This window comes from Acartia tonsa, chromosome 11 (genome assembly GCF_053477335.1).
Source record: "Acartia tonsa isolate MP-2025a chromosome 11, ASM5347733v1, whole genome shotgun sequence".
In the NCBI taxonomy this organism is placed as follows: Eukaryota; Metazoa; Arthropoda; class Copepoda; order Calanoida; family Acartiidae; genus Acartia; species Acartia tonsa.
Genome location: NC_137270.1, coordinates 39,357,349 through 39,370,245, shown reverse-complemented (window position 1 = coordinate 39,370,245; position 12,897 = coordinate 39,357,349). Strand labels below are relative to the sequence as shown.

General features: G+C 34.2%; 1 protein-coding gene across 1 annotated transcript; it reads left to right on the top strand.

The window, feature by feature from the left end:
* The first annotated feature begins 3,086 nt into the window (after nucleotides 1–3,086).
* On the top strand, nucleotides 3,087–12,861 carry LOC145332114 (uncharacterized). Its single transcript, XM_080177055.1, has 16 exons — nucleotides 3,087–3,182; nucleotides 3,726–3,829; nucleotides 4,378–4,497; nucleotides 4,814–4,927; nucleotides 5,653–5,795; nucleotides 6,239–6,326; nucleotides 6,775–6,854; nucleotides 8,416–8,514; nucleotides 9,116–9,223; nucleotides 10,171–10,269; nucleotides 10,693–10,785; nucleotides 11,111–11,162; nucleotides 11,534–11,601; nucleotides 11,922–11,996; nucleotides 12,390–12,515; nucleotides 12,720–12,861. The coding sequence occupies exons 1-16, from the start codon at nucleotides 3,134–3,136 to the stop codon at nucleotides 12,844–12,846; spliced, it is 1,545 nt and encodes a 514-aa protein (XP_080033181.1). The 5' UTR covers nucleotides 3,087–3,133; the 3' UTR covers nucleotides 12,847–12,861.
* Nucleotides 12,862–12,897: the final 36 nt, after the last annotated feature.

Sequence of the window (12,897 nt, the reverse complement as noted above, 5' to 3'; positions counted from 1 at the left end):
GGTTTAAGTTTAGCTTCTCCAGCTCTTTAGAAAGCTGTTGTCTCCAAGTCATTTTTGGCCTTCCCCGTTTTCTTGTACCTTGTGGGTTCCAGCTTAAAGCCTGTTTTGTAATGTCATCAGCAGGTTTTCGCAAAGTGTGTCCTAACCATCTGAACTTTTTCTTCTTGATTTGTAAAGAGAGGGCTTCTTGGCTTGTTCTCTCCCATAGATTTTTGTTACTTATAGTTTGTGGCCAAAAGATCTTTAGTATTCTTCTGAGACATTTGTTTAGAAAGACTTGTAATTTGTTTTCTAGGGTCTTTGAAAGGAACCATGTTTCTGACCCATACAAAAGAATAGATTTTACATTAGAGTTAAAGATTTTAAGTTTAGTTTTTGTTTTAACAGCACTCGAGTTCCATACTTTTGATAGTTGAGCAAATACTGCTCTAGCTTTATTTATTCTGGCTGTTATGTCTGCTTCTGTACCGCCACCAGGAGCTACAATACTCCCCAGGTAGCAGAACTTGTCAACTTCTTCAATTTGTTCATTATTGGCTAATATTGGGTTTGGATTGTTTGTATTAATCTTCATAACTTGTGTTTTAGATACATTCAGCTGTAGACCTATTTTGGCTGAATTTTGGCAGATAGCTTCAGTTTTTTCTTGCATCTGTCTGTGGCTATGTGAAATAAGACCTATGTCATCAGCGAAATCCAAGTCATCCAGCAACTCAGTTAAAGTCCACTGGATGCCTGTTCTCTTGTCACTTGTGCTATTTTTCATGATCCAATCAATACAAAGTAGAAATAAGAATGGTGATAATAGGCAGCCTTGTCTTACACCAGTGGCGATCTCAAAAAATACAGATAGCTTTCCTTTGTAAAGAATTTGTCCTCCTGAGTTTGAATACATGCTTTTGATTAGATTAATCAACTTGTCAGGGATGCCATAGTGTGCCATTATCTTCCATAAAGTCTTCCTATCAATTGAATCAAATGCTTTGGAGTAGTCTATGAAATTTATATAAAGTGGACTGTTAAATTCCATGGACTGTTCAATGATAATTCTGAGAGCAGCAATTTGATCAGTGCAAGATCTGTTTCTACGGAATCCAGCTTGATTTTTCCTAAGTAAAATATCTACTTCATCTTTCATTCTTTCAAGAATAATTCTGCTGAGGACCTTTCCTGGAATTGATAGTAACATAATGCCTCTGTGATTTGTACATAATGTTAGATCACCTTTCTTCGGTAGAACTGTTATGTGTCCATTTTTCCAGTCATTGGGATAAATTTCTTCTTGCCATATTCTTTGAATTAAAGGTAAGAGTTGATTAGCAGCAGTTTCGACATCAGCTTTGAGTAGTTCAGCAGTAATATTGTCTGGACCTGCTGATTTATTGTTTTTGAGATAACCTATTGCTTTCTTAATTTCTTCCAAGGAAGGAGGTTCACAGTTTAACTCTAGTCTCTGATCTGCTGGAGCTATGTTGGCAGATTCTTGAGGAGGGGGCCTATTCAAAATAGAGCTAAAATGCTCTACCCATCTTTGCTGTGTCTCGTCAGGGGTTGTAATAAGATTGCCATTTTTATCTTTAATGTGAGCACTAGAAGCTTGAGAGTTTTTGCCTGATAGCTTTTTAGTAATCTGGTATAAATTTCTGAGATCATTTTTGTCAGCAGCTTCCTGGCCTTTTTTTGCTAAGTCCTCTGTGTAGGCTCGTTTGTCCTTTCTGACAGAACGTTTAATGATAATATTCAGCCTGCTGTAGTTTTCTTGAAGTTGTTGCCTATCAACAATATTTGAGCTAATTATTTGTTCTTTTACTAATCTTCTTTCTTCAATCAAATCCAGAGAGTTCTGAGAAATCCATGGTGTAGCTTTTCGTTTCTGGATACCTAGAACTTCTTGACTGACATCTTTGTAAGTCCTTTTGACTTTGTCCCAGTCATCATTGATGTCGTTATTTGCTGGTTGATCTTCATGGGCAAGCATTTCGAACCTATTCCTAAGAGTAATTTGAAATTGGTTTCTTGTTTGTTCATCTTTTAAGGCATCTGTATTGTATTTAATCCTGCTGTTTTTCTCGTTTTCAATCTTTTTAAGTTTAAATTGAAGTTTTCCTATGACAAGCTGGTGGTCAGAGTCAGCATCAGCACCTCTGTAGCTGCGGACATCAAGAAGAGATCTTCGAAATTTTCTGGAGATACAGATGTGGTCAATTTGGTTTCTGGTCACACCATCATTTGATATCCATGTTTCTTTATGGATAGTTTTATGAGGAAAAACACTTCCACCAATGACTAAGTCATGTTCCAGGCAAAAGTCGGCAATCCTTTGTCCATTATCATTCATTTCACCAAGAGCATGTTTACCCATGATGGTTTCATAGCCTTGATTGGAGTTGCCAACTTTGGCATTCATATCTCCAATAAGTATGGTTAGGTTTTTGTTGCTATGTTTTTTAGCATATACAGCAGTAAGCTCTTCATAAAACTGGTCTTTTTCTTCATCTGAGGCATTATTTGTTGGAGCATAGCAAACGACAACTCTAAGATTGATCTTTTTCTGTTGTGTCCTGAAGGTAGCTTCAATGTTGCAAATCACTAACTTTTTTAGATATTGTCAAATAAAAAAAGTTTGGTCAGGTCAATGTTAAAATTCTTCATCACAATCATATCTATCCAATGCCTAATATATTCTACTAAGACATATAAAAAGATCACTACTCTAAGTACCATACTAAATATTTTATTGATCATTCTTTGTTGTTATGTGTATTTTGTTGTATAAAAAGTTTGAAGTTCTATTAACTAGTAAATGCTATCTAAAGTTGTATTTATGACAAAAAAGTTTTTGCCATATATAACATGCAACGAAGTTGAAAACAAAAATGAAAAACTCATTTTTAAAGGAAAATCCCTGGTCAAATCTTTTAATTTTAATCAATAACTTTATATTATGCACTACTACGTTATTTGAAATAGAAAAAACTTACAGTTCACTATTTTTTTTAAATGCACTTCGTGAAACTATCCCTTTTTAATTGAATGAAACATCCCTCGTCCCTAGTTTGACTTGAATAAGAGTTTGTTTTTCAAATTGTGTGCCAAAATTTTTTAGATATTGCCTTGTTGAGGCAAGTATAAAATGTCTGAGGGACAAGCAGATACAGAATGTGAACAAAATGCAGCAGAAGGTACGTGTTTTATCTATAATTCACTTTGTCTGTCTGTCAGTCCGTGACGCTATGGGGGAAATATGATTTTTGTCTGATGCGTCTAAAGATATTTTTAAGGTTTCGTGATTTTCTTGGAGTTTTTGCCTCTTCTCTCTCTTTATTTTATTATTATGAGAACTGAACATCTGCTTTAAAACTCATTTTGTCTGTGTTTCGCTACTTATGGATGTTGTCATCCTTGTTTTTGTATGTGTAGCTATTAAACATGTCTATTCAGCTTGTTTGTCTGACTGACAGTATTATTATACACCTTACAACTTGTCATAATCCTTCCGTTTTATGCAGAAAGTCTTGTAAAGTTATTAATAGTTTTATTATGAAATGTTAAAGACGGGTTTGTATTATTATATGAGTTTAAGCATTCAGTAATCTCTAAAACCCCAAAAATAAAGAATTCCCTTTAAAAATTTAGGCTTCCTTGTTAATTAAGGTTAAGATTAATTGTCTGCAAATGGCTTATCCCTGTTTGATGATAATAAATTTTCTTATTTTCGATTTCAGGGGATGGAATTGTAATAGAGGAAGGAGTAACATGGACTTCCAACCTGCAACCATTAATGGATTGTCTCATTTACTGCCAGGATGGCATTCTTATGACGTCACAGGTAATATGTCATTTTTCATGTTTAGATAAGATCATGGATCTGAAATGATAAAGCAATAGATTAAAGTTATACACACATCACAAACTAATGAAATGAGAAAACGTGTTTATAAACTATTTAATAGCAGTAAAATAAGCATTCCAATGTCCCCCTCCTCCATGGAGTTTATTGGAACTGAAATTTATCACCTCTCCGATAACTTTGAGCTTTAACTTTTCAAGTCACCTGAATTTTGCACTAATCAGAGAGAAATATAACCTACATTGACTTATCTCTTTTTCCCTTTTTCTCTGACATAACTCTGAATCTGTTTTTAGGTAATGGGTTTGTTATTACTTGGATCTTACACCAGATTATCATATACTTTAATAAAGGGAAACTTGTAGCTAGCTAAAATACCCCCCCCCCACACATCCCTTCATCCCATCCCCTCACATCCTACTGAATGTACGAACTGACCAATAACTGATGTCCATAGTAGCAAACTAAATTTACGACAATTTTTCCCCTTTTATAATATCCACGTGTATTATACATCGATATTTAAGGTTCAATTGGCCGCAGCAAGCAGCTGGCTGAAACAGATGTTGCTAGAAATTGGAAACTCTGAGGAGAACAGAATCAAAACTATTATTCTTCCGTTCATACAATCAAAACAAATGAAACAGGTTAATTTTTATTTCAATATTCTAAAGTAGTTAGGTATATAAGATCTCTCAAATAGTTTGACAAATTGGACTCGTAATAGAGAATTTATTAGATAATTTAAGGCCACTGGCCAGTATGAGGGTGATTTTTGCTTAATTTTCAATCTAAATTATCTGTTTTGCTCTTCTGTTTTATTTAATTTGGTTTTATTTGAGATATCATGTTTAGTTGAAACATTTATATTAAAATATAATTGAAATTTAATCAATATCATTGACAATGACAAAAATGTAACTACTTTATACAACTTTATATAATACAACTCTTTTTATTTAGGTTTTAGATTTAATGAGTGGTGGAAATGTAATATTGAATAATAGTGAAATCCAAGAGTTGGTGCAAATTTCCATGCTTCTGGGATGCACAGCAGATATGATTAAAGAACCCAAGGTGATCATTTGTTTTCTTATTTTTTTTATGGATCATAGATTCACTGAAGTTATTCCCTCGGTTTGTATGTACTAGTGGCTACGGTCCTAGAGGAAGAGGCCTCTGAAGTGAAAGACGGTAGTGGGGGGGGGGGGCGGGGTGGCGGCTTAATTCAATACTAATGGATCCTCTAAGGGCCTATACGAGAAGCTATATTGTAAAGGAGATCCATATTGGTTACAAACAGATAGACCCATGCCACAGACTTCCTGTTACTTTTATATAACGATATGAGACTTCAAAATTTTCTTGAAAACATTGTCCTGATTTATAAGCAGGGCATATCAAGTAAAATTCACTTTGTCCGTCTGTCTGTTTGTCAAACAAAGTGATGGAAATGTAATTTTGTTTTCTAAGATGCTATGCAAGATTAGAGTTTTTAGATTACAGAATGATTATACCTACTAAAAATCTAATATCCAGGGAGACAGGGGACATTGGGCTGTTTATTACACTAGTCCCACAAAGTTTTAAAATAACACTTTCTTATTCGTTGGCCTAAGAACTTTTATAAAAATTTTATTGATAGGTTCATAAAGTTAAGTGTTTAAACGTTCAACCACTAATTGTAATCTACAGAAAGAGTAATTTTGTGAAACATGATTGGGGATGTACCGTATATCAATTTATCGGCCTTTGTCGTATCCCTTTAGATACCTGAACATTAACATAAACAATATTTTCAGAGCAATGTACCTGACCAAAAAACAGACGATTCTGAAAGTGTTCAAGCAGAGGTGAAGCTGTTAGTCCATCAATTAAATGCAGACAGAAGTATAGACACAATTTTAGAACAGATGCAACATATACAGGCGGAAAAATTACAAAAGTAAGAAGTTGTTTTTTCTAAGAATAAAGTTTTATAAGCAATAAGTTTAGGTTATAATACGTAGTAGACCCTTTAGCTCCAGATGGACACAACGAAAGGAATTGATTTGATTTTTATACTAAGAAGCAAAGCTTTTCTTTATTTTGAATATCTGTTGGTCGATCAATTAAGAGCATGGCAAATTATCTATTTACAACTATTTCTAGCTGTAGAAAAAGGTTCTTGATGTTTTGCTTTATATAGAATTTTCCCTTTTTTGTAATTTATTTTCTCTTTGTTTTATGCAATAATCCAGCAGGAAACATTGAACCGTAAATTGATCTAGTACCCAAAGTTTTATATTTAATTCGTTGGTTCAATAACTTTGGGTACTTCACAGATTTTTTATTGGTTCATTCCGAACAAAAAGTGTTGAAACTTATCAACCAATGATTTTGTTTTAGTATGGAGAAAATGCTGGAATTTGAGAAAACTGTTTCTAACATAGATTTACAAGCTAGAACCATTATTCAAACAACAGAATATGCAAAGGTTTGTTAGTTTTCCACCCCTGATTTTTGTAGTAGCTTTGCTGCTCTTAAAAGGTTTGTGTTATGTAAACTCATCATTATAAAAAAGTTAAGATTTTTATAATTACAGATTGCCCGCCTGTCCCCAAGAAATCTGCTATTGGCAAATTTACAAATCTGTAAAATATTTTTGGTTATTTTTTCATCAAAACATCGTTAGCTTGTTATTGCTGATTTATGTGGATGTTATGAGAGGGGAAATTTTCTCGACATTTTAGTTTATTTACATGGACATCACTTATTGGCCAGTAAGTTTAACTATTAGGAGAGAAGAAGATGGTGGTAAAGTTGGTGGATTTGGGGAGGGGGGTCGTTATTTTTGCCAGCTACAAGTCTCACTTAGTACATGATAATCTGGTGTAACATCAAAGTAATAATAAATCTATCAATTTAACATATTCATTTTCTAGGAAGAGATAGAAGATTATAAGGATATGTTAAGTGAAGATGATTTTATTGTCAGTGACACAGAGTTCAGTGATTACGAGGGGTAAGCATGTGTTTTTAATATGGTTGGCAATCCGAATCCGAGATCCGCCCAATGTTTAGTCAATTTTGGAATCCGAATCCGGAATCCGTTTTTTAATAGCGGATTAGGATTCTTAATTGGTAGGCTAAAATTAAAGTCTTGAGTTTTTTCTTTCAACTCCGCCTTTTTGAAGGCAAAGATTATCATCATTAAATATAATATCTTTTAAAATTTATTACTTCAATGAAACTGAATATTATGACAAAACTCATTCACCCTTTTATTTAAAACGCTTGATTTCTGAAAGCATGATTTGAATTAAGATCTCCTTGATACATCCAATGATACATTTGACATAGTAAATATAATGCCATTATGACGTCATTTATTATATAGATTATCTTTGTACTTTGACTTTGTATATGACTATACATACAAGGTGGGGCACATAAATCCGGACTTTTTTAAAACGGCCATAGCGTCAAGACTACTTGACCGATCAGGACGTTTGACCCCACTATAAAAAGCTTAGGTAATGACCTTTTTACCCATAACAATCTTTGGACGATATAGGACGTGTACTCCAAGATGACCGTGCATATGTTCAACTAGGCAAATTCGAAATGCGCACTTTGCTCATGAAACTTGCTGAAGGTACTGTTAGATACATAAGTTAGGTACTGGAAATTACTAATGCTCTCTATCCAAGTTAGCTTGGCCGCAGTACTTTGGAAAATTGACACATAGCAGATTGTGAGATGTCAAAAACGTCAAAATCTTGAAAATTTCACGATTCTCCTCTTCAGGGGCCCATATGGAACCTTGATTCTCGTTTTAGACTATAGGTTGCGTTGACAACCCTAGCTAAATCTTTGCCATTTCCAAAAATGTAAAGAACGTCGTTCTAGCTCAACTGTGGCCAAAATAAGAGCCGCCGTGTCGAAGGGTAGCTTGAAAGATGGTAATTTGGATCCTGCGATTACTCACCTCCCTAAGGAAATGTGGCCTCCCAGCAGCCTGATCTTAATTCATTGAACTTTTGGGCCTGGGGCTACTTTGAAGCATGCACCAATAGAGGTGCTCATACCACAAAGAGCTCCCTCATTGCCACTATTAAGGAGATCTTCGCCAGCTTGGACAGGTACATTTTGACCTGGGCCTGCCGGCGGTTGAGGTGGCGGGTAAAGGCGGCGATTGATCCTGGCGGCCATTTTTTTAATAATCTAATAGTCATACACCTATCCTGCCTCCCAGTTTTTAAAATTCAATAAAATCTTTAAAATTGACGATTTTATTTTCATTTGTTTAAAAATTATAAAAAGTCCGGATTATGTGCCCCACCCTTTATATGAAGTAGATGAACAGCTGCTTTATCTTTGTACTTTAAACTTTGTAATCTTTGATGATGTTAACTTCAGGTTCACCTAAACATTGACATTATTAATGTTTAGAGACTAAAATTATTTTTTTAGAAGAAAATTATAAAGAGAATCTTATCGGTTCAGTGGTTGGCAAGATTTTTCGGAACAGACAGACAGACACAGATCCTTTTGATATTGATAATTTATAACTACATTTATAGGTCTTCTGGCTATAAATACGGGAAAAGAAGAAAAGAATCATTTGACTTGGAAACTTTTGAAGAAAAACTGCTGGAGTTGGGAGAATCTACAGCTTCAAGGTGAACATTCGGATATAATCCCCGCTGGGTCTAACAATTCAAGCTAACTCAAAAATGAACTTTTATGTCTATAAACAAAGCAGCAATAACAACAGTTTGATGAAAAAAAAGAGTTGTAGATTAGTACCTATTGACATTTTTAGATTTTTAAGAAACTCTTAATATATCCTTATATAAAAGTAACAGGATATCTGTGAGTCTGTCTGCCTGTGTGTACCAAAAGATCTTGATAACCGCTGAACTGATATGGTTCTTCTTTCCAGTAAAGTTTCTCATAGGACCAGGGAATTCGTCTCTGAAAAAAAGTTCTTACAACCCTCCCCCCCCCGCAAATTTTTTTATTTTATTTTAAAACTAAAATGTAAAGTGAAGGGTCAAGTGTCCCCAGAGGCCTTAGATACAACATTAAATTTTTTAGTTTTTAAAATCCGTCCATAACAATTAAATTATTATTGTTTAGCAATAGCATTGAATTTTATAAACAAAGACAATGATAGTCATTTTCCAAGAGCTGGAGAAAGTGCTTTAGAGAGACAGGAATATATATGCTGAGTAGATGTGCTAATAATAATATTTTAACAAGTACAACTGTATTGTCTAGGGGTGGAGCTCTTGTGGATTGCGGCGTATGTGATAAAAGTGTAAAAGTACCTCAGTTGCCGACAGCTAAAGCAAGACTGAACCATTTCAAGAAAACTCATTATAATAAGTGAGTTATTTAATAATATTTGATTAAGGGGGGGGGGGGAAGTTTTGACACATTTGCGTAAACAGGGAGCATAGGCTTTATCTTTGGACTGAGAGGATAGGTTATTAGGAATAAAATCATTCTTATATGATGAATTTTCTAAAGTTTTAAGATTTTTTGGATAGGCCTCCAGGTTCCGGAGCTCCAGGCCTCCAGGTCCTCCCTGTTTACGCAAATGTGTCAAAACTTCCCCCCCCCCCCTTATGATAAGCAAGGTAACAAGCCTTTGTGAAGTTTAAATGCTGCCTCCTCAAAGTTATAAATACGGCTTATCTTCCCTTTGATTGCACAACCTTTTTATATGGTTTTGTTGGTTTATGTGCCAAGGCTTTTCCACTACTTAATTCTTTTTATTTCACGTCTCTGATATATTAGCAGTTTTTGTTTACTTTGAATACCTTAAAAACATTAAATAGTTTTAGTCACACACCATTCAATTAACATACAGCCAAAGTGTAACGTTCAAACAAAAAGTTAAATGAATATGAAGGAGGGAAATACATCATGTCCACCTCTATGGTTGTTTATATAATCAAGAGAATGATCTGAGTGAAAAAAATTATTTCTAGGTATTATTTTCTTTTCCCTCAAAGTGACTAGTCGAGCACAGAAACCCCCCTCTTTTATGTGAAACTAGTGCTAGACCCCTAGCATCTAGAGGAGGATGGGGATTGGGGAGGTTAGGAAATTGGCCTAAAACCATCTCAAGACATTTCTAAAGCTTTACTGAAATTAACATCCAATTCGGGCCAGTATCTTTTCAGATCTTTAGATTCAGACAATAATACATCACTACTTTATATTATAGGATAAATTTTAAATAAAGGGGAGGGGATTAGTGTTGGATATGCCTCTACGTCCAAAAATGACATGAGGCAGTTCTGTTCATAATTTAGTCTTTTTTTTAGTTGTAAGCATAAAAGAACCAAAGGATCCACAGATACAACCAAAGATGCTGACAAACAAAATGCAGAAACTGACCAGGATGATTTGATTCAAGTTTACAAGTAAGAACATTACTCATTAGTTGCGCAGCCACATTTTAACCATATTTCTTGATTTTACTTAGTAATGAAGTAGAATATACGTGGATTTAATGACAGGGAAAGAATAGTCGCCCATTTAGGTTGCTATTTCTCTTGTCATTTGTTGGTCAATTCGTATAATATACTAAAGTCAAAACTCAAATGTGGTTTGATCTTTAATATATCAGATATGTCAAATTTAAAAATACCATGTAATAACAAACCTCTTTTTTATACTGAAATACGTTTATAGAGGGAGAAGACCCAATGTCTCTAGATACGGTAATTCATTCATAAAAACTTTGGGCACTTTAATAAGATGATTTATACAAACTAGCAGTATAAAAACTTTTCAACCAATGCTTTTAATCCATAGAAAAATAATTGTTATACAACTTTTTACAGTAAATTCGTTGGTTTGAAGAACCAAGAAGAAATGGATGTTGGTCATACTACTGGCAGAAAAAGGGCGGAGGTTCCACCAATTCAAACCATTAGGTAAGGAAGGACACGCAGACCATATTGTGACATTAGACGGAAAAATTTAAGACATATGTGCGAGTCTATCAAATAAATTAGTACCTACGGTTTTTCTTGTTTGTCCGTTAAGTTAAGGTTTTGGGATTGTTTCAGGCCATTTTTATGTCGCTTTCATCTTTTTTTGAATAAAGACCGTCTAGGTGTTAGGGTCACATTCGCAAGTTTACAACAAAGAAATTGCGAATAGTCCAAATAGAAAGGACAAATAGACACATAAAAAGAATAATATAACGACATAACATATTTTTCTAGAGCTGTATTAATAAAGATCTACTAATTTTAGATCATTTTTGGAGGCGGTTGGTAATGCTATGATTGTTAACGGTGGCAGTCAGGAAATTTGAAATCATTAAATTATCTTATTTCCACTACTTACAGTACTGTTTATAGCAACAAAAAGCTAACAAATAAAGGAAAAACATTGATAATATCTCCAATAAAAAGTTAATACAATAAGTAGTCAAGAAATAACAAAGCATAATCTATAACTTTTAGACTTTCTTGATCTAATACTTTTCAATGGACATTTTAATTTATAGAGTAGCTTCGCTACAAAAAAAACTCCTCAAACTTTTAAAAAATATATTAGATTACCCCTCTAAAACCTTTGAAACCCCCCATTTGATTTTACCTCTCTTAGAATAAAAAGCTTCGACGTCCCTAATAATAAAAGAAGCTGTATTATGATTTAATGACTTTTAATTAGATAAAATGCGGACTCTGCAACAATAAATTAAAAGTTAACCCGGACCGTCCTATTATGGGTAATATTAGGTAATATTTTTAGATTATTTGTAGATTTAGTCCTTATACTCAGAGCTCGGCAGCCGCGCGTCAGCCGAGATTAAGACTCAAATTGAATCTTTAAATTTTTAAAAAGAGAGACTGTCATATTTGGATCAATTTTAGACTTCAATCTGATTTTTAAAAATTGTTGAAGGTTGATTTTCCTAAGGCTTTAAAACGGCTGCCTACCTCTGCTTAATCTTATAAATAAACTTATTCCTGATTATGAAAATTAAAAGAAATCTTTATGAAAACCCCACATGATATATCCTTTTTAGCTGTTTGGAAATTTTTTGTTGTTTTTTTAGATATTTTGAGAGAACTCATTTAGTAAGATGTTCTGTTAACTTATCCATCAGTGGAAAACCAAAAGAATTAATAAGGTAAGTTTAAACCAAAACATTGCAAATGTAAATCCCTGTATAAAAGTAGCAGGATGTGTGTCGGTAGCTTAAGATCTCACAAATTACTCCCCTGTAGTGTCTCTATATAGGTCAAGGGAAGGTTTAATTTTTTAGGGGGGAGAGCACCTGGACATCCCCCAAAAGTCGCCTTTAGATAAATTACCAAAATTTACTTTTTTCGGAACTAAAACCTAAAGTGGGGGTCTACTTCTATTCCCTACCCCTAGCCCTTAGAGGCCTCAAGGGGAGTAGCCGCTAAAATATAAACAGTGCGCAAAAAATCGCAGATTTTTAATATTCAAATTCCTCATCTTGTGTTAACAACAGCTATATCTGTCCTATCTATCCATCTGAATATTTTTCTGCTTTCAGTGAGAACTTCCTACCTGGAAGATCCAGTAATGACCGGGTGCTGAAGACCATAAACATGTTTGACAATGTGAAGGCCTCAATAGTTAGCAAACTAATCGCAGAAATTGAAGGATCTGTTGTAAAAAGGTAATTGTCTTTTTCTGTATCTTTTTTCAGTACCAGATTTTCATGAACTCTAATAAAGTAATATGCGCAACTTGCTAAAATAACGCTACCCCCCATCCCATATTCCTACTGAATGAACGAACTGGCCAATAAATCAGGTCCATATCAGTAACCTAAATTGACGACAAATTTTTCCCTGTCAATATAATAATATCCATTCTTCAGACGTCCGGGAAGACCAAGGCAAGACAAGGAGAATGAGGAAGATGGGGAAACAAAAGAAGGAGATGGGGAGGGGGAAGGTGGAGAAGGGGATGGAGAACCTAAGATCGAAGGGATGTTTATACACTAAATAGTTACACAGTGAGGGAAATCAATAAATTTAAAGTATAAATATGTAACC

Bases quoted from the DNA above. Each gene is read 5' to 3' on its own strand.
- LOC145332114 (XM_080177055.1), top strand. From the start codon at position 3,134: ATGTCTGAGGGACAAGCAGATACAGAATGTGAACAAAATGCAGCAGAA. The intron at 6,327-6,774 runs GTTTGTTAGTTT...TTCATTTTCTAG, and splicing joins AAACAACAGAATATGCAAAG to GAAGAGATAGAAGATTATAA. The intron at 10,786-11,110 runs GTAAGGAAGGAC...TACTAATTTTAG, and splicing joins CCACCAATTCAAACCATTAG to ATCATTTTTGGAGGCGGTTG.